The 21,550-nt window shown below is 31.3% G+C and overlaps 9 protein-coding genes across 9 annotated transcripts; 3 read left to right on the top strand and 6 right to left on the bottom strand. All coding sequences in view use genetic code 12, as the record gives it.

The window, feature by feature from the left end:
• Window positions 1-70: 70 nt before the first annotated feature.
• On the bottom strand, window positions 71-1,392 carry RJT21DRAFT_31588 (uncharacterized protein). The gene has a single exon (XM_064884131.1). It carries the CDS (start codon window positions 1,288-1,290, stop codon window positions 193-195), a length of 1,098 nt encoding a protein of 365 aa, XP_064738355.1. The 5' UTR covers window positions 1,291-1,392; the 3' UTR covers window positions 71-192.
• A 603-nt stretch (window positions 1,393-1,995) lies between these two features.
• On the bottom strand, window positions 1,996-3,386 carry COX4 (cytochrome c oxidase subunit IV). Its single transcript, XM_064881627.1, has 2 exons — window positions 3,082-3,386; window positions 1,996-2,798 (listed from the first exon to the last, which is right to left on the bottom strand). Coding segments are annotated over exons 1-2 (468 nt in total). The 5' UTR covers window positions 3,083-3,386; the 3' UTR covers window positions 1,996-2,331.
• A 970-nt stretch (window positions 3,387-4,356) lies between these two features.
• RPS26A (40S ribosomal protein eS26) lies at window positions 4,357-4,716 on the top strand (the record flags this gene model as incomplete). The annotated part of the gene is made up of 1 exon (XM_064885440.1): window positions 4,357-4,716. The coding sequence occupies one exon, from the start codon at window positions 4,357-4,359 to the stop codon at window positions 4,714-4,716; it is 360 nt and encodes a 119-aa protein (XP_064738353.1).
• Window positions 4,717-5,335: 619 nt separating this feature from the next.
• CDC55 (protein phosphatase 2A regulatory subunit) lies at window positions 5,336-7,461 on the top strand. Its single transcript, XM_064884129.1, has one exon. It carries the CDS (start codon window positions 5,618-5,620, stop codon window positions 7,253-7,255), a length of 1,638 nt encoding a protein of 545 aa, XP_064738352.1. The 5' UTR covers window positions 5,336-5,617; the 3' UTR covers window positions 7,256-7,461.
• On the bottom strand, window positions 7,462-8,207 carry COX13 (cytochrome c oxidase subunit VIa). Its single transcript, XM_064884130.1, has one exon. It carries the CDS (start codon window positions 8,082-8,084, stop codon window positions 7,668-7,670), a length of 417 nt encoding a protein of 138 aa, XP_064738351.1. The 5' UTR covers window positions 8,085-8,207; the 3' UTR covers window positions 7,462-7,667.
• Window positions 8,208-8,983: 776 nt separating this feature from the next.
• Window positions 8,984-11,167, bottom strand: RJT21DRAFT_84358 (regulator of cell wall mannosyl phosphorylation; the record flags this gene model as incomplete). The annotated part of the gene is made up of 2 exons (XM_064885395.1): window positions 8,984-9,157; window positions 9,188-11,167. Coding segments are annotated over 2 exons (2,154 nt in total), but the record flags the coding sequence as incomplete, so codon positions are not given.
• Window positions 11,168-12,386: 1,219 nt separating this feature from the next.
• On the bottom strand, window positions 12,387-14,528 carry RJT21DRAFT_113739 (LicD family-domain-containing protein; the record flags this gene model as incomplete). Its single annotated transcript, XM_064880197.1, has 1 exon — window positions 12,387-14,528. The coding sequence occupies one exon, from the start codon at window positions 14,526-14,528 to the stop codon at window positions 12,387-12,389; it is 2,142 nt and encodes a 713-aa protein (XP_064738349.1).
• A 522-nt stretch (window positions 14,529-15,050) lies between these two features.
• Window positions 15,051-17,688, bottom strand: RJT21DRAFT_120066 (LicD family-domain-containing protein). Its single transcript, XM_064881626.1, has one exon. It carries the CDS (start codon window positions 17,484-17,486, stop codon window positions 15,342-15,344), a length of 2,145 nt encoding a protein of 714 aa, XP_064738348.1. The 5' UTR covers window positions 17,487-17,688; the 3' UTR covers window positions 15,051-15,341.
• A 2,198-nt stretch (window positions 17,689-19,886) lies between these two features.
• Window positions 19,887-20,864, top strand: RJT21DRAFT_113737 (amidase; the record flags this gene model as incomplete). The annotated part of the gene is made up of 1 exon (XM_064880196.1): window positions 19,887-20,864. The coding sequence occupies one exon, from the start codon at window positions 19,887-19,889 to the stop codon at window positions 20,862-20,864; it is 978 nt and encodes a 325-aa protein (XP_064738347.1).
• Between the last annotated feature and the right edge of the window lie 686 nt (window positions 20,865-21,550).

Raw genomic sequence — 21,550 nt, 5'->3', positions numbered from 1 at the left:
GAATGATTGATTACGTGCTAAAGAATTAATTATGTAAAGAATTAAATACGGATGTAGAGTAAAAGTTTCGCAGCAAACAAAATTTTTAAAAATATTTGCAAATTATCTATTAAAAAACTCTATAATACCAAAGACATATGTAAGATGTAGAACTGAAAAATGAAGAATATATAAAATGAGAATCTCGATGAATTAATTGACTCTGGTGATATCACCGTCTATGTTTAAAAGTACTGTTTTGATGTTCTCCATGGCAGTACACATGGTATAATTAAAATTTTCAGTAGTTGAAGATCCGATGTGAGGAGTTAAAACTACATCTTGTCTACCTATTAAATCAGGATTAACAACTGGCTCATATTCAAATACATCTAAACCAGCAAACAAGATCTTGGAACTTCTTAAACCTTCTATTAAAGCTCTTTCATCAATAATATAACCTCTACCAATATTTATAATTCTGAATGGTTTAGATATAGCATTGATAGTTGTCTCATTTATCATGTGTTTTGTTTGAGCAGATCCGGGACAAGCAATAATTAACAAATCAACAATATCATTAACTTCAGATAATGATGCATGGTAAGTAGCTTCATATCCCAATTGAGAGGCCTCACTATCTGACATTTTTGATCTTTTAATATAATGAACATTCATTCCAATTGAAGATAATCTTTGACCAATTAATTTACCAATACTTCCGAATCCTACAATAACAGCATTATGTCCACGAGGTGATAAGATTTCTCTTCCACATGCAGAATGAGCAAACGAGTGACCAGTAATAGGCTTAATAATTGGTTGTCCATTAAAGGAATCAAATTTGCTATGAACTAAAGAAGTTCTTAACACTCCAGTATTAGTATATTTATCTTTAAAATTGTTTTCAAAAAATTTGAAATTTCTGAAACTCAGAATTGTATTATATAAAACCAAATCAGCAACAGCTTCAGATGCAATCATAGATGGAACATTTGTAAGAGTTATACCCTTTTTACGCATTCCATTTACATCATATCCATCATATCCAATAGAGCAAATAGCAACAATTTTTAATGCAGGTGGACAAAATTCTAATACTTCACCATTAAAACCTCCAACTGAATCGAATCCACCCCAACCACCATAAATGGCTTCAACATCGGCTAAATTAGTTTGGAAATCTTGGATCAACTCTTCTTTTGAAGAGATCTGATAATGTATACATTCAAAAGTACGATGGAATTGTTTATATATTTCAGCTTGGGTATTTAACTTCCCAATGAATAATACTTTTTGTTTAATAGTCATTGTTTTTGGGGATTACTAACCTTGAAGAATTATATTTAATATACTATTAAATTCTTCCTACGATTAGAGAAAGGGGGATATGCATCCCTATAAATACAATAAAGGGATATTACATAGTAGAGATCCACAATTCCAGATATGGATAAGGGTACGTTACATCTGATATCGTAAACATTCTTACAATACGAGAGAAACACGTTAGGATGCAAAAATTTTCAATTTCCTTCAATTGCCGTGCGGCTCAATTTTGGTTTATCTCTGAAGCGAAGATAGCCGTGTTTTACCATGCCGATGTAATTATAATCAATAGCCGGATTGGTCCACCACCACAGTTTTATCTATTAAAGCGTATGACAAATAATATCAACAACCATGAATATGAAGAACAATTCAATGAATACGAATCACCATAGAAATCATATTCATATGTACTTACAATATGAATGAAACTTTATACGAGCTTTTCTGATATAGTGGGGCACTATATTATTATGTTGAATGTCAATATTGACACCTACAGGCTTTAACATGCTTTGTAATAAATCAAAACTCATAACTACTTTCTGAATCCTATTTACTTTTGCTATAGGTAAGAAGCGGAATACGAGGGATGGTTTTGAGCTCGAGCCGCACAGAGGAGTAATTGACTACCCGACATGATTGTCGTGTACCAGCCCAACCTAATTAGGAAGTATCACATATACATTATATAGGAATGAATATATTGATTTGCTGCTAAATATATAACAATTATATAGTGATAATATAATCAAATATACAAGGAATAAGTAAAAGAGTTAATATTGTGCAATTTTGCAAATTAATATTTAGACATTAGATTCTGAGCTAAAAACTATGGAAAAGTCAAATGAACATAAAAATGTTATATAAAGATAATAAAGTGCATGATAGTGAATAGAAAACTTAGAATTACTACCAAGAATGAATTTATAAAACTAAATTATTGATTGGAAGTAAATGTGCATGAATTAGATGAATAAGGAATATAAAGAAACGGCATAAAATGAATAAGTAATTCTTTTAATGATGAGACATACCTGGTTCACCCAAGTACTTAGCAGTAAAAGAATTACCACATTGCCAACATCTAGCTAAGTGACCATCTTCAACTTTCATCCAGTAAGGTTTGTGATTGTGACCTTCCTTACCTTTACAACCAACATATCTGTAACCGACATAAGTAGGAACTAAGTAAGGATCTTGTGGACTACCACTACCTTCAGAAATTGGGTTTTCTAAGTCGAAAACATCTACACCTTCTCTTTTACCTAAAACTTCTAATCTTTCTAAACCGGTGGCTTGGTCTAAATCAGATGGGATAGTACCTGGTTTAGCACCAGGACCAATTAAAGAACCATCTGGACCGGTAACTTCAGATAAGTCAGAAGCAGTCTTTCCATCAAATTTAAGTGGAGCAGAGAAAGCAATTCTAGAAGTAGATAATAATCTAGTTTGTCTAGAAGCAAATCTTAATGAACGGGAAAGCACTAAATAAATTCGTTAGTATTTGAACAACAACAACAATAATAATATTAAACATTAAATATTAATAGATTTAAGGTTGTGTTTATACAAGTATTGATGATTGTTAATAAGGATTATCACAATACAATAGTGATTCATCTTCTATATTGACAAATGATTATTGACGAAAGTTGATTTAACGGTGATCGGGGTTTGGTTAGAAGGGATAATACTTATCAATTATCAATTATCAATTATCAAATCTTTGTATAAACACAATTTAATCATAGATTTATAGAAACATACTTGTTGTATTATGTTATAGGATTTGAATATGTATCAAGTAATATTTATGAAAAGAATGTGAATTATTTGAATTCAATTGACTACGTAATCAGATACAATTCTGGAGATACAGGCAATTGATAAATATGGAGTATGATTGTGGGATGGGGTGCGATTGATATACGAACTGGTTGTAGTTTAGCTATTACACTCTTCTAATATGATGAAAAACGTTGATGGCTATAGCCCAGAAATGGTAGGATAATATGTGTATAGTAAGAAGTACCTTAAATATTTCAATTTATATATACAAATTCGAAAATCAGCTAATAAATTTGTTATTGAGCCTATTCTGTTTGAAAAAATGTTTTGATGGGAATGGTCTTAAATTTAATTGGAGAGAGATCAGCTGATTATAGTCATGTGAGCTTAAGGGATGCGAAGATGGCATCGAAGTCGTGTGTCGGGTGATGTTCACCCAACCATGTGAACAAGAGCACGTGCAGAGGTTTGGATGTATCAGAAATTCAAAAAAGTGAGAACATCTAGGGCACAACCCCTAATAAGGAGACATTTGCACATGACCACAAACCATACAGGAGCGCACTCTTAACTATTGCTGTATGGATGCACACCTATGATACTAAGTTAATCTTAACTATGGTAAACCAAATCTTTGGTCGCACAGTCTGTAAGTCAAAAAAAATTTTAGCACATTTTTTCAATTTCCAACCCTTTATTCATACTCTTTATATACAACAGTATAGTAATAGGTATGTTATACAGCATAGATATACCCTGAAATGGGTCAAGAAACACTGTAATTTGTCCTTGTTGAGGTTGCCAATAGATCATATATTATATTATCCCATCATATCATATCATTTCATAGTATAGATTTTCATTATCTAAAAACATATCAATTTGAATAATAACATTGCATTGAGTAGATCAATATGTACAAATAAGTTTAAGAGTATATTTAAGAATATAATTTATGTGGTAATATGAATTAAAGAAACAGTGTCATTCAAATGAAGTAGAAGTTAAGATCATAGTTGTTAAATTGAATAATTTTTCAAGAAGTAAATTATAATCATAACAATATGACTCGACCACAGAATAGATTCGTATAGATACAGTTAAAATATAATGATCAGGAGTTGAATAAACCATGCATGGTTTTTACCATCATGACTTGCAGCATGAAGAACCAAAATCGGCACTCAACAAAGCAAAAGAGGTGAACTCATTAAATAAGTAGAAATTTAATACTAACATTAATTTATAGTCAATATGCCAAAAAAGAGAGCTTCCAACGGTAGAAACAAGAAAGGTAGAGGTCACGTTAAGCCAGTTAGATGTTTAAACTGTGCTAGATGTGTACCAAAGGATAAAGCCATCAAGAGAATCACCATCAGAAACATGGTTGAAGCTGCTGCTGTTAGAGATTTATCTGAAGCTTCTGTCTACAAGGAATATGCTTTACCAAAATTGTACAACAAATTACACTACTGTGTTTCTTGTGCTATTCACGCCAGAATTGTCAGAGTTAGATCAAGAACTGACAGAAGAGTTAGAGCTCCACCTCAAAGAAAGAGATTCAACGCTGACAGAAAAGTTGCTCCACAAGAAGCTGCTAAGAAATCCGCTTAAATGTAAGGGATTTTTTTCTGTATCATTCTTTCCTGAAAGATGTATGGATTTCGTTTAAATAAATAGTTTATCTTTTTTGATTCCGTACATTTTTAAAACATCATAAAATATACATACATACATATAAGTAGTTTATACTTGTAGTTAAAAATAATAGTAACAAATAACATCTAATATATTATTAATATAATATTAATATTAGATCTGTAATATTGACCACACTTGTCTTTAAGGTTATGTTAACTGGTTGAGTCGAACAAACAGTCGTGTCCCGGTCACTCCCCTTGCCATAGTTAAGGAGAAAAAGGATCAAATTTTTGATAATCATCCTTTGCATCACCAAGCTTCGAGGATTCTCACCAACGGCAATTGACCATTAGTGCCTGAAACAACGACCTATTCATACTTAAAGGCCGTAGTATCATTATATACAACAAAAATCTAACTTCCCCCTTAGTTTAAAATATCTGACTTGTACCAATTGTCGAATAGTATCTTCCCATTCACTAATAAAATCGACAACCACAAAAGCCAGAGTATCCCCTCCCCCCCTCCATCACTAGTTACTATCACGAAATCTTTGCTCACTTCAATATTACCATATTATTTTGCATAGTGTAGAGACTCACATCACCTTCATTTATTTTGTTTCTTCATATCATTTCATTTTATTTCGAGACATTTGATTCATTGATCTAATCTCTCACAATATAATCGATTTCATCCTATCACGACATCTATCTTGTGGTTATACATCTTTAATGATAATATAGCGACTAGAACATAAATCATAATATCCTATTTTACACTACCATTCACTGGCCCACTATCTAATAATAATAATAATAATAATAACATAATAATATATAATAAATAATAAATAACGATAATTGATACCATAATGACATTAGACGAAACTTGGAAATTCTCCCAATGCTTTGGAGACAAAGGTGATATTGAAAATATTACTGAAGCCGATATAATTTCAACCGTTGAATTCGATCATTCGGGTGACTTTTTGGCCACAGGAGATAAAGGAGGTAGAGTAGTGTTATTTGAAAGAAATCAATCAAAAAAGAAACAAAGTTGTGAATATAAATTCTTTACCGAATTTCAAAGTCATGATGCTGAATTTGATTATTTAAAATCATTAGAAATTGAAGAAAAGATTAATAAAATTAAATGGTTAAAAAGTTCTAATAATGCCTTATATTTATTATCAACTAATGATAAAACTATTAAATTATGGAAGATTATGGAAAGACAAATTAAACTAGTTAGTGAAAATAATTTAAATGGATCAAGTCAACCAACATCTAATCATCATTTAACTTTACAAGCTTTAAAATTACCTCAATTACAACTTCATGATAAATTAATTAGTGCTCAACCTAAAAAGATTTATTCAAATGCTCATGCTTATCATATTAATTCTATTTCAGTAAATAGTGATCAAGAAACTTATTTATCATCTGATGATTTAAGAATTAATCTTTGGAATTTAGGAATTGCTGATCAATCTTTTAATATAGTTGATATTAAACCAACTAATATGGAAGAATTAACTGAAGTTATAACTAGTGCAGAATTTCATCCAAATCATTGTAACATTTTTATGTATTCTTCATCAAAGGGTACTATAAAATTAGCTGATATGAGATTAAATTCTCTATGTGATCAACATGCAAAAATTTATGAAGAATATTTAGATCCTTCATCTCATAATTTCTTTACTGAAATTACTTCATCAATTTCAGATGTAAAATTTAGTCATGATGGTAGATTTATTGTACTGAGAGATTATATGACTATAAAAATTTGGGATTTAGCTATGGAAAATAAACCAATTAAAACTATAAATGTTCATGAACATTTAAGAGAACGATTATGTGATACTTATGAAAATGATGCTATATTTGATAAATTTGAAGTACAATTTAGTGGTGATAATAAATCTATTATGACAGGATCTTATAATAATAATTTTATGATTTATCCTAATGCTATATCTTCATCAGCTTATTCAAAAAATTTGAATAAACCAATATTTAAGCAAGCATTATATAAAAAATCAAATAAGAAGAAATCAGGATCTATTCAACTGAAAAAGAAACCTATTCATTTTAATCGTAGTTATCAAGAAGATGAAGATGAAGAAGAAGAAGATGATGAAGATGATGAACATGAAGATGATGATGAAGATGATGAAGAGGATGAAGATGAAGATGATGCTGAAGGAGTTAAACGTGAATATCCTCCTGATAAAGATATTCATTCTCCAGGTTCACAATTAAATGATGAAGATGATGATCAAGAAGAGATTATCTTACAAGCCGATAAATCAGCATTTAAATCTAAAAAATCTGGTCATAATCCAATGAGAAGAAGAATGATGAGTGGAGTTGGACAAAATCATAATTCAAATGATTTCGATGAAATAGATTTCAAAAAGAGTATTTTACATTTATCATGGCATCCTAAGGAAAATTCAGTAGCTATTGCTGCTACTAATAATTTATACATCTTTTCTACCTTATGATAAGATGAAGATTAGATGTATATCCTCTGTAACGATTGTTCTTTTGTTATTCTACGCACTAATTCTTTAATGTTACATGTCTTGCTATTATTGTTCTTGTTTGTTAGTCTTTTAGTTTTTAGTTTTTAGTTTTTATATATCATTTCTTCATTAATTAATTTCTTCTTTATTTCAGGCATTGTTTTTGTTTCTGTCTTTGTTTTTTATCATTTTACTTATACATGATATGCTAATATAAATTTCAATTTATTACTACAAGAGTTATTATTATTATTTCAAATTTAAATTGTAATATATATTTCGAATATACGGTGAAATGGGAAGAATGCAACATCATTAACATATTATATAAAAAAAATAAGGCAGGAATAGATTGATTTAATCTAATCTACACAATTGAACTTTCACTTATTTAATTTTCAATGTGTCTATTGACATCAGAATTCCAGAATAAAGTCTTATCTCCATCACCCCAGAAATATTTATGAGTTCTTATATTTTGATAATCATATTGAACTGGCCATTCTTCATCAGAAAGATGTCTTAAATGTTCTCTATGTTTAGCATGTTCAAATTCAACTTTAGCAACTGGAATAGTAGTTAAGATTAATGCTGGTAAGGCAACAAAATAAGTAATTCTTTTCCATAAATTAGTAATACCAGCAGAATGATGAACTTTTTCTTCATAATTCTTAATAAATTCTTCTCCAGCTTTCTTGTCGACTTTAGATCCTGAATAGGCTAAATCTTTCAAGTGCTTAGAAACTCCATAACCATGGCCATGGGAATTGAATCTTCTGAAAGTTAATTGGGTTACTCTCTTAAACATTGTATAGTTTTTATTGAAGAGCTTAATGTATTAAGGTTGTTACTGATAGCTGCTCGGTAAACTATTTATAAGATGCTTTTGTTTGTATGCCTCAGAAAAATGGTGTGAGTTTTTTTGCTGGCATATTATTGGAAGACGGTCATGCGAGCTCGGTCACGTGGACGGACCACATCGTAAGTTAATTGTACTTTGTATTTTATCTATAGGTTACGTATATAGTACATAAATATACACTTTCTCTATTGTTAAGAAATGATTAAATTGGTTCGTTTAACTTGAGGCAGATCATTGTCTGTCAATTGCTGCTCTAATTTAGGTAAGTCTTTTACTTCCAATTGAGCCTGAGCCTGAGCCTGAGCTGGAGTCAGTGCCTGAGCCGCAGCCAGATCCTTAGCTTGAGCTGGAGTCTTTTCCTGTGATTGTTCCTTATTCTCTTCGGCAGGTCGTTCTATACGCTGACCTGGGGGAGCTTGTATAGGTTTCTTTATCGAATCAATTTGAATGGTAGGTGTATCTTCCTTACTCATTGGAGGTAAGGGTTGAGGAGGAGCTACTGCTCCACGAGGTGGTAAAACATAATCCATTTTACCTGACTTATAATCTTCAAGTTGTAGAGGTTCCTTTTGGACGGGAGCAAGATCACGACTCTCTTGAACTTCATTCTGTCCCATTTGAATTTGTTGTTTGAATTCTAAATTCTGTAAATCATTCTTGATTTGTTCCAAACCAGCGGTTCTATGTTGCTTATTGGTTTGATGTAATTGTTTAACTTGTTCTATAAAACTTAACTTTTGATTTTCTTCTCCATGCTTAAAAGTATAATAATCAGGACGTAAAAATGAAACTTTATTTGGATCTAAACTAGCTTCAGCAATACTATTTCTTTCAGTAGGTTTAGTTAATGCCACCATTTCTACATCATGATAATCAGTTACTTGTTGAGTAACATAATATTCTCGAAGAACATCATGATTATATCCTAATAACTTCTCATAATCTTGATCAAGGAAATCCTTTATAACAGCAATTCTTTTCAGATTATTCTTCAGTTGTCGAGATTGTTCTTGAACTTTCTCAATACCAAATTTCTTAATAAAATCAACGATAGCTTCAACTTTAACCCAATTTCTTAATTTTGGTAAGAAAGTATAACCTCTAAAAGTTTGAAGAAAGAGGGATTTCTCACCATATTCATTAAGGAGTGATTGTTCATATGAATGTGCAATATATGCACGTTCACCTTCAAACACAGTAAGTCTTAATGGACTTAATTCAACTAATCTTGAAAAATGATTATTTCGACAATTATATGCTTGTAAATGTTTATTTCTTTCGAGTGAATCTATTATAACCTGTTTTCTTGTTCTACGATGTTGGAATTGATCCTTTGGTAAATAATCATTATATCTTTCCGGAGGTTCAGTATCACTCAATGCTAAAGCAGTAATATCAATATATGCACCAGTATCCATATCTATAAATCTTGCATCAATATTATTAGCTCCATTACCTCTAACTCTTCTTGATATATAAGTTCCACAATCAAGGAAATAACGTCCAAATCTAGGTTGTTCAGGATTATCACCAAAATCAACAACAATAGTTTGATTATAATGACGAGATAAATGATGTAAATCTTGAATTGACATTTGAACATCAATATCATTATCCCATGGGAAATTCAATGCATCCCAATACCAACTTAATAATGAACCATGAGCAATCCATGTATTAATTCCAACTCTATTGGTAAATCTTAACCAAGCTTTAACTAATCCATGAAGTACAGGACTTTGTAAATCAGTATAATTAATAATCTCAGAGAAGAATCTCCAATCATAATGTCCACCAATTCCATAATTACGTTCATTTCTAACAAGATTAGCTTCTTCAAAATATTTAACAGCATCTCTCAGTTGATCAAGAGATCTTTCTAAGGATGTAAAATAAAGTTTTTCTGATGCATTTAATGAAGATGAAGATTCCTTTAAAGAATTAAAGATTTCTTGAGAATTATCAACAAATAAATCATGAGTTAAATTCTTGAATGGAGTTACTTTAGCAGTATCTTTTACTAATGAATCAGCCACTAATAAGAAATGATTTAATTCATCAACAAGATTCAAATTTCGATTAATAAGATTATTTTTAACATAATCAGTATTCAATATTCTTTGTTTTGTTGAAAGAATATTTTGATCAATACTAACTTGAAAGAGTTTCTCATTAGGTAATAAGAATGTTAAAGAAAATGGTAAAGTCATGAAATCATTTAAATATGATTTAGAAAGTATCGAACGACTAACTAATTTTTGACGTCCAGGAGATCTTAATACATGAAATCCAGTTGAATATCTTGAAGATTGAATTAACTTCAAATTATTAATGATATTTAAATCATTATCAGCCGCAGCCTGTTCTAAAGTCGCCAGTATATCATCATCATCAAAGCAGTATTCTTCTGGCTTTTTTAATAAATTCTTTTTATTTTGAATTTTTGATTTCGTTGACGTATCGAACTTTTTACAGGGGAATTTCTTAGGATTATATATGAATTGATTAAGTTGAGATAAATCCACATAGTCACCCCAATGAAAGAATGGAAGGTTATTGATAGATTTACCTTCGGCTATTTGATGTGATAAATAATTGAATGTGATAGCAAATGTAAATCTTGGATCATAAAGATTGAAATAATTTGGTTCATTTTCTTCAATCATGACTACTTGTTCGTCGGAATTATCCAGATTTTCATTTATATCCGGAGTTCTTTCAGCTAGTTCAGCATCAAAAGATTGAGAATTAGGTATCTCAATATCATAATATTCTTTAGGAAACCTCAGAACAGCTTGAATACCAGCCAGACTGATTATTTTCTCAACATTTTCATTAAAAGTTGTGGTATCAGATGTATCTCTTGATTGATTATAACTTAGTAGAGCTTTTCTTAACTCTAAAATATTGAGCTTGGTCTGCGTAACGTATGGATGATCGTTATATTTGAAAAGTGATATGACGATGATATGAAGGAGAATCACCAGGATTATGAGCAATATAGCTCTTGACTTTCTGATGTAGGCCATTTATTATTTTGTTTTGTTTGTTTGTTTGTTTGTATTATGTTATGTAATGCTATGTTATGTTATGAGATGAGATGATATGATATGATAAGTACTGTATTGACTATTTGATATTTGAGATCCGAAACAAAGTACTATATCATACTAGGCGAATATTGTAGAAGGAGTAGTTTTCTAGAAGTTAACTCTCGTTTACTGTTGTTGTTCTTGTTCGGCGAATGAATATTGTATTAGTTCACTAATATACTTTTCTATAAATATGTTATAACTTCTGGATTCAAAACAAACTACCAGCCAAAACAATACCTCAACAACGATTACTATTCTACTGGTTCCACGTTGATAGCACAGCCTGTTTCAATGTCTTGGTGTGGATAGAATCGTTGATGTGATTTCTACCACTTAAGCCTATTTTAAAATTGAAGGTATTTTGTGTAACCTAGATTCGATGATTTATTTTTTTTAGCTTTTTGTTTGCGTAAATTAATATTTTTTCAGATTTTGACAGTACCAAGAAAAAAACAGCAGGGGCCCAATTGTTTTGATAAGTAAATTTAGGAGTTTTTCTTAAACAATCCTTAATGTCTGATGATGTATTACTATATTGAGCGTTTGTGAGGATTTATATAACTTCAAGTAAAAAGATGAACATAATTTAATTATGGGTAGATATATTTGAAATAACTTAACTAAATATAACGGATATTTTATTTACAGATCGTCAAACTTTATCCGCCGTTTCTCGGTTTTCGTTTCTCAATTTTGACTAAAAGAAATGTTACACGTATAGCATATTTTACAAATAATTTTACTCTATATAATAACTACTGATTATATACTTAGTCTAACATATGTGATAGCTCAGTTTATAAAATTGTAAACGTCTTAGGTAAAGTCAAAGGTAGGTTCCTATTTTACAATTGATGTATGTATTCTTTAATTAATACAACGTAGAACCGGGTTGCGCGGTTTGTATCCCTTTCTCCCTTATAGGAACTTTGTTCTATTTTTTTATCTCGTGGTGCTAATGCGGAGAACTGGTCTAAACTAAATTTATTATGTAATGCTGTATAGTCTCTATTCTAGAAATGTATCCAATACAATTAGCCACCCTGGTCAACATTCGGTTAATCATATACGTATCAAGTTTTATACAAAAGCCGTAGGGCTCATTAACTCTATATTTATTGCATAATATTACATAATCTGACAATCTTAAACTCTAAATTGAATTCTTCTTTAATTTCTGAAGAAAATTATACCGATTTCTCTTAAATTTCAAATTATAATAATCATGTTTAAGATACCTTGGTACAATTGAATTTAATGAATTTTCTACTTCACTGGATTGTGACTTATCCAAATTTTGCATTTGGAATTGATGAATCTTTAAGAAATCTTGTGCTTGAACGTAATTAACCAATTGCTTGCTATTCTGTTTAATCATATCCTGTTCAATTATTCTCCCATCTTTAGATCTTAACCATCCAGGTTTCAATTGTTTATTCTTATTCAATGGATCAAATATCCAGGTTCTCAAGTAGAATGAAAATGAAAAATCAGCATGATGTGCATTAACCAATGCTGGTTGCCTATATTCATCCTCTAAGACAGTACCAAAATTATTTGGAACATAACCAAACTGACCTTCGAATGTCGTTAATCTTAATGGATTCAAATCATCAAATTTGAGGAAATGTCCATTTCTACAGTTCGCTACTTTAAGAACCTTATTAACAATTTCATAATCATCATTTTTTGGTTTAAACAATTGCTTGTAATATCTCTGTGGCGTGGGACTATTTGAAACAGCTAATGCAGTAATGTCAATATACAAACCAGTATCAATATCGATAAATCTTGCATCTATAACATTATCACCATTTTCCTTGGTACGATGAGTTATGGAACTACTAACATCAATAAAATACCTGCCATACCTTATCTCTTCATTTTCTTCAACATTTGGACTGGTGTTATTACGTCCAAGGTCAATTATTAGTGTTTGATTGAATTCACGTGCTAAACGATGTAATTCAGTAATTGGCATCTGTACATCAAAGTCGGCATCCCATGGAAATGCCATCCCATTCCAATACCAACTGAGAAGTGATCCATGCGCAATCCAGCTTGTAAGTTCAACCCTTCGTGTGAAGGCTAGCCAGGCACTCATGAGACTATGAAGGCTGGCAGCTTTAAAATCCTCTAATAAAAAGGAATTGAAAAATCTCCAGTCGTAATGGCTTCCATCAAACTTTAGTTTCTGTTCTTCAACAGAGAATATATGAGCTTCATCAAAATACTTATAACTATCTTTTGGGTTTGAATTAGAATACCTGAGTGAATCAATATAATTTTGATCTTGATGTGACTGAGGACGGAAATGCGCTAATAACTCTGCTGATGGATCTATAAATTGGCTGAAATCGAGGTCTTTTGAAAATCTGAGACTCAGTACTGGTTTCATAGGATTAGTAGAATTTACAAATTCTACCAAGTCATCTTGTACATTCACAGAACTTGTGAATAGTTCTGTATTTACCAACCTTTTCTTTATACTGTCAAGCTCACCATCTTGTTTTATAGGAACAGTACGAACAAATTCATCATGTATTAATGTAATTGCAAATGGAATTGGCATAAATTCATTCAAGTACAATTTTCCAAATTGAGCTCGGTACTCCATCTTCTGACGTCCAGGAGAATTGGTAATATGAACTGAAGATGCCGATTTACTTTGTTGAATAAGTTTAAAGTTCGGAAGAAATTTCTTATATTTTTCATTTTCTATTAGATTTGCAATATCATCGTTATCAATACAATATTCTTCAGGGCTCTTATAATATCCTTCCTTTTTTACAGTGAATGATTCATCAATTTCAAATTGGGAACATTTCCAAGAATTTACTCTCTTATCATTCTGGGATAAATCTACATAATCATTCCAATTGAAATAGGGAATTTGGACATCCTCATTTCCTTCGGAGGGGTTCAGAATTAGGTACCGTATCAATATACTCAACGTAATTCTTGGATCAAAGTGGGGCCTCTCCTTATATATTCTCAAGGCTTCCGAGTCTAGTATCAACTGATTTATTCTATCATCAGATTTAAAATTTGTTAAATATGATGGGATTTGTTCACCTTTCAAGGAAAATAATTCATTAATCGAATCGTGAAACCGATCTTCTTCAGGCAAATCTGCAAACACAACTAATTGTTGACTTCTTAAATGCTTAGAATAATATTTAGCATTTTCATAATTGTTTAATGTACCAACTCTAAAAATTAGACCAAATAAAGCAACCATAGTTAATGCAATCATCACATGCTTCTTCTTTTTAACAATCTGCATTTCTGTCATGTTAGCGGATGGTTCATTACATCTATAGTCATGAATAATATTCTAAAACTTGACCATGTAATCTTTTTGATGCCAATTTGAAAAATTTGTCTTAGACGAACGAGTAATCCATATTTGGCATCAGCATAAAATTTGCATTGCAGGATGTGAAATTTCACGGACTGGTTTCCACAGCTTACGAAACTCGAAAATTGCTTAGAACCGACATGAAAAAAGTTAGATTAGATTTCAAAGCCCAGATTAACAATGGATATGCCAACTTCATTTGAGAATGCTGATCTACGAAAACAATATTCTCGGTAGTAATTTATGCCATTCCTTCACTTACAGAAAAACCCTTGTGTATTAAAATTGAGAGATTAAATGCACAAACACAAAAGCCAGAGATGATGTGCCTACATGTAGATATTAAAGCTTCCCGTAAATAATAAGATGTAACTATTGTTACTGAATATGTATGTATAAGTCTGTAGTAATATACTTTTGTCTATGATTGAATAGGGTATATAAATATATGTTTGCTTCTATTTGATAATTGTGAGATGCAAATAAAATCCTGAAAATTTTAAAATGATAAATAATTAAGGGGGCTAAAAAATATTCGTACTATGTTCTGGTAAAAAATAAAAAAAAATGTACAAAATTGAGAAGAAAATATATATAAGGTTAATTTCGTTAGTTGTCATATATAAGAGACATATAAATAAATAATCATGAAAGTAAAAGAGCCAAGTTTAAGCCTCTTATAAGAGCTGTAAAAAAGACCATATTTATAAATAAGGTATAAATTAATTAGATGAACGATTTTTCAAATTATAGAGTACCCATACGTTGAAGTCTTTCATTAAGAGAATAACGTTCAACCTGAGCCTTAAGAATAAATTGATCTGGCTGTAAATATCTCGTGAGAGACTTCTTCAATCTTGAAATTCTAGACGAATCTTCAGAACTTTGTAATTCAAAAAACAATCTTGGATCATCTGGATTAAGCAATTGTTGATTATGTAAATCAAGTAATTTTCGATTTAAAATGTAGGTAATTAGTAAGTCATTATGATGCTCTAGTGCTCCTGCTTCGAAAGGAAATTGGTGATGTAGTTTAAACTGATCTAATGCAGCAGTTGTCTTCTGATCATCTTTAAAATAATCAGCAATCATTTTTCTTAATAACGGTTCACTAACCCAAGATCTAACCTTTTTAATATAGTGGTACGACTTGTAGTCACTATCTGAAAGAGCTTGCTGGCCATACATTAACCTCAATACTTTGTTAAAATTGAAAGGAACGTAGGCTATTTCTCCATGGAATAAAGTCAACCTTAACGGATTTAAATCGTGGTAGCTTATGACATCATTGTTTCTGTTTCGTAAGCTAATTTCATTTCCAGGAATAGATGAATATCCAAAGATTTCAATAAAAAGTCCTGTATCAACATCAATTAATCTGGCCTCATACTTCGCAAATCTGGGTCTGGAACGATCTAGAATGGAGTTTGAAATATCAAGAAAGTACCTACCGTATCTTAATTCTTCTACACTATCACCGAAGTCAACAATCAATGATTGATTATAGTTCTCTGCTAAACGGAACAAATCTTGAAGTGGAATTCCAAATCTATTAGTTAACTTCCAGGGGAATTCAGCACCAGACCAATACCAACTGAGAAGCGACACTTGATCCATCCAAGTATTAATTCCAGCCCGTTTGGTCAATTTTAACCATGCTTTAACTAAGCCATGTAAAGAAGTGTCTCTAAGTTTATCTACTTCATGAAATCTAATTTCAGAGAAAAATCTCCAATCATAGTTATGAGTGACATCTTTAAATTGTTCACTAGAGATAAATTCAGGGTTTCTAAAGTATGGAACATCTTGGTTGACTTTTGAACTTATGGATTCAAAAAACCTACGTGATGTGAATGGAATTGCTTCGTCTTCTATATTAAAATCAACATTGGTAATATTTGATTCTTTAAAATCATGGACTAACAATTCATGGAAGTGATCATTATCTTGATCAACATAATGGCGTGGTAATGAATCCTTTTTATCAACTAAAAATTTGCTCATTTGATGAGGAAGATTTATTTGTCTGGTAAATATATCTGAATCAACTAATTTCTTGTTTGACTTTTCAAAATCCTGTTTGATATTCAACTGGTGCATTTTATCCTGTGGTAAGAGCATTGTCAAGGTATAAGGCAAAGGCATAAATTCAGCAAGATAAGCACGATTCAAAAGCACACTAAGTCTTTTGGTTTGGCGACCAAAATATGTCACTATATGAAAGGGTAATTTCGAATTACTCTTAATATGGTTCTTTACATTCTCTGGGATGACCTTTAAAGTGTCAATTTGGTCGTGATCAAAACAGTATTGATGATGTTTGAAATGGTTATCATCTCCGTCAGTAGTCAAGACTGGGGCTCTGGCAGTTTGATCAAATTGGTCACAAGATCTTAAATACTTACTATCAACATCATTACGAATTAGATTCTTATTCAATACTGACAAATCAACATAATCATTCCAATGGAAGAACGGCAAGTAATTCAATTGCTTACCTTTCTCGGACTGATCATTTAAATATTTGAATATCTGACCAAATGTGAGCATAGGATTGAAGTGATATAAACCCTTTAATCTATCAACTTTATCTTCATCAATGTTTATATCTGTATACTTCTCGATATTCGAGAAATCATATAAATGACGTGGTACTTTCGACCTAACACTTGAAAAGAGATTTGAAACTTCTTTATCAAATTTTTGCTGTTCTTTGTCATCGTCAACGAATTGTTCAACTTGCTGGGTATCTAGCTTTTCAAATTGATTATAAACTTTAATTCCTCCTACCTCGGAAACATAGAAGAACTTGTAGTAGAATAGCACAATTAGAAGTGCCAATGCTATTGAACTTGGTAGAACTCTAAATCTTCTTATTTTAGCAACGTTCATTTTTCTTTGAAAAATGTGGATTATTATTTAATTGAGTTGGAATGTAGTTGTTGGAATGGGAAGAGAATGCTTGTTGCAAAAGTAGATTAATTAATATATAAAGAAAAGAAACAAGAGAACATCTAAGGTTTTACCTAAAACTGAAAGTATAATTCAAAAAAGTTATTAGTTTATCTATGGATAGCATTTTCGTTCATTTAAGTATAATTCTCCATTGAAAGCAACAATACAGCCCCGTAACAAAATATTTTGCTGAGAAATAATAAATTCTGTGTGTTATATTTAAGCTTAAAAGAATTTAAGCCCATTTCAAAATATTTTTTTCGGTATGAAGTATTCTGGAAGTAACATACAGAACCCTGATTACAAGAAAAATACCACTATTATTTTTAGTGTTTATTTTCTATCTGTGGAATTCCACCTCAAAAGGTTTGAATTGACGAAAGGTAAAATACTGTACTATATTGCTGCACAGCGGTTCGGAAGTGGTAGTTTTCGTCTCTTCCGACCTAATGAGGCATAAAAGCTCTTCCGACTCTAATTCTCTAACATTAAAGGCGGCTCATAATCAATAGCCACCATATGAACTATTCAAGAGAAAAGGTTATCTCGTATTTCTTTGTGCGCTCTTTAGAGTTTTATTCAGGGTAGTCCAGGGTACTGAAGAAATCTATCTAAAATGCATGTTACATAGCGCACTTATTTGTGAAGTATTATGGCCAAATCAAATCTCTTGCATATCGTCTAAGGCCCCGCCAGATCCTATCAATATAGCACATGTTGTTTTGGAAGTTAAATTAGTAATTACAATTGAAAGAAACTAAAAGGAGCTGGCACCATGGGACCTCTAACAAATTAGAAATATCAAGCGAAAAAGTTATTTTTTGATTTGGCATGAAAAATAATTGATTATAGTTCGAAATTTCATGTTATAGTGCCCCGATACACAAATACAATCACATGGTAAATCTTTTTCTCTTGTATTATCTAAGAAACCCTTGTATGTTGCTAAGTAAATTATGATTATATAAGCGCATTAAGAAAGAATGTTTTAGGCAGTTTATCTTCCAGGTGCTTGAAATCATCCCATACTACCAGTTTAAGGCTGTCATAGTGCTTGTAAAACTGTACATCCATTTCATTTTCCTTTTAATATCGACTTTTCAGATAAGTACTGTGATGGTCAGCTTACAAATCACCAATCTTAAGTGGAAAATATAATCGTATAATCTAGCAATGCTGTACAACGTCGAGTAATTCGTATTTTATGTTATCAACATCGTTTTTGTTAAACTTTCTGCCTGGTTCATGTATATGCAAAATGGGTTCAATCTAATTTATCTATCATCTTCCTATTGTTAACATCAGTAATTCAAGATCGGAGATTAGCGGTAGGCCGCTGTATAAAGTAGTGGTTAATAAACATCAATTAAGTCCGGATTAAAATAATTTACTCCAGATAACTCCTGCAAAACATATCTGTGACGCATTCTAACATATGTAAATTTTATATAATCTTAAGTAAGACTCACTACGCAAAATCCGGAAACATTACCGAACCTTTGAAGGTATTCGTAATTAAGATCAAACTTTTTTTTGAAGACCAAAGATAAAATTTAGATGTAATTTTCATCTGCAAATCTGTACGTCAAAAAAATAATTTTTATTATAACAAATTTATTATTATAACATAAAACAGATTCAGTGTCTTGGCAATAATTCACTATCTATCAATTCGGCATCATCAAATATACGAAGCGCTTGGATGAGTTAATAAATATACTTGTTCTGAAATGAAACTAATTCCTTAATTTTGTAAAGTTATGTCTATAATCAGTAAATTAATGATCATTTATTAACAAACTGAACTCTACGCTGTTGCACATTTGTAATTTTGTGGGTTAGCAGTTTACCCACATTTACGAGATGATTGCAGTGCTTCTGACACAAACCCCCTACCCAGGTCACGTGAGAAATTTAACAACAATTACTATACCAAACTATACCTTTAAGCATACGAAGTTTACATATACAATAAAGGGGCCAGAAACTAGCCTTATTAAAAGCATTTTGTCATAAGTAATTGTGGGGAGCAAAAGTTTAATTTATGGTTTTATTATGATTTGGAAGAAAAGTAATACAGAAAATGTCAAATTTATTATAAATCGTAGAGAGATCTAATAACAATCCATTGGCGTTATCGTTCTCCTCTCTAATAATTCTATTAAATGACAATTAAGAGTATCAAAAAATAGAATCAATTAATAACAATGTCAATGAAAGCATAATCTCTATTAAATTATAGACTCCTCTTCCTGTATGTAAGGATCTCATTTCTATGAGTGAAAAGTATGTAGCAGAGTTGGGCATTCGTAGAACTTGGAGATGCTTATACCAACAATGAATACAATTAAATTAAGGATAGCATGTGTTCAATATAATCCAAGAATTGGTCAGATTGATTCTAATATTCTGCACGTTAAAAGATTACTTTTATCTAGTAATCTAACTAAACCAGATATAATCATCTTACCAGAGCTCGCTGTAACAGGATACAATTTCAAGGATAAAGATCATATCCAAACATCATTAGATAGCCTCCAGAATATTCAGCTGGGAAAGTCAATAAAGTTTGGACAAGAATTATCTAAGTTATATAATTGTTTTACTATTATCGGGTACCCTGAGAAATTTCAAGGTCTGACAATTTATAATAGTGCGGTTTTGATATCGCCTATCGGAACCATATTGCATAACTACAGGAAGACTTTCCTTTATGAGACTGATGAGAAATGGGGATGCTCAGAAAATCCACAGCGTGGGTTTAAATCAATTGATGTTGTTTTTGATCGAGAATTTTATACTAATCCAGATCCACAAAAGAACTATTCTAAAGTAAGGACAAATTTTGGTATTTGTATGGATTTGAATCCATATAAGTTTGAAGCACCATTTAATGAATTCGAGTTCTCGCTTGCGAGTTATATACAAGGAGCCAAATTGATCTTATGCCCAATGGCATGGCTATCCCCACTATCACCTTCTATTACAAAAGTCTCTAAGTATGAATTAGAAAATGAAAATGAAGCTGATGATTCTACTGTGAATTATTGGATACTCAGATTCTTCCCCTTTTTACTGCATAGGAATAGTATTTTACCCAAATCATTTGGTAAGGTTAATGTTGTATGTTGTAACAGGATTGGGCTTGAGGATGATGTGCTTTTTGGAGGTTCATCATCAGTCATTGAATTCGATAGTACTAAAGGTTTGGATGAAAAAATTAATTCAGAGAATCCCAGTGTAAATGTGCTAGGCAGTCTTGGAAAGAACACAGAGGGTGTGCTCATACGAGATATAGAAGTAGAGTTAGATTAGATTAATATATAACACAACAGATAGTATCTAGATAAGTCAGAGCTGTCATTATCAATCACAACTTTGTGATATAACTCTGAAATTAATAACCTTTACTGCAGAAGTGTAGAATAATGTGATAGCATCACAGAAGTACGAGTAGAAGTACTAGTCTTGGTAAAAATTTGAATCAAAGAAAGGCACAATTGTACATAATGGGCTACCAGATAAGCCCGCCAAATAATTCGCAATAGATGCTAGAGAAGAATCTATGGGCTTAAAGTGCGGAGTCCAAATAAGAGAGAAATTCCTTCTCCAAACAAATTTCACAATTTGTTGTTCCAGCTAAATTGCGGCTTGGTTTTATTAGGCACTACTACGTTATGATTTAAAGTTTAGCTTCGAATCTTGCACATGTGTTATAAAGTAATAATAATTACCGATTCATGGGGTAATGTTCCAGTAGGGCTTGTAGCTCATACGAGGGCTTACCGAATTAAGCGAATTTTTAGTTTTGTACTATATCACGAAGTATAATTTTGATCGAGCGTAAATAAAATTCCCCAACTTAAGCATTTCCGGGAATTTGAGAAAACAAAAATTTAATATTAAACTGCATCCTGAAGGAAAATAGCCCAAAAGAGAAGTTGTGCATTGCGGAAACAAAGCGAATAAAACCGAAACAATAAATCAGTATGGGCAGATGT

The sequence above is a fragment of the Scheffersomyces amazonensis genome (assembly GCF_036850825.1).
Source record: "Scheffersomyces amazonensis strain UFMG-HMD-26.3 chromosome Unknown RJT21scaffold_3, whole genome shotgun sequence".
Lineage (NCBI taxonomy): Eukaryota > Fungi > Ascomycota > Pichiomycetes > Serinales > Debaryomycetaceae > Scheffersomyces > Scheffersomyces amazonensis.
The sequence above is the reverse complement of the archived record's forward strand: the minus strand, read 5'-3'. Positions and strand labels throughout refer to the sequence as shown.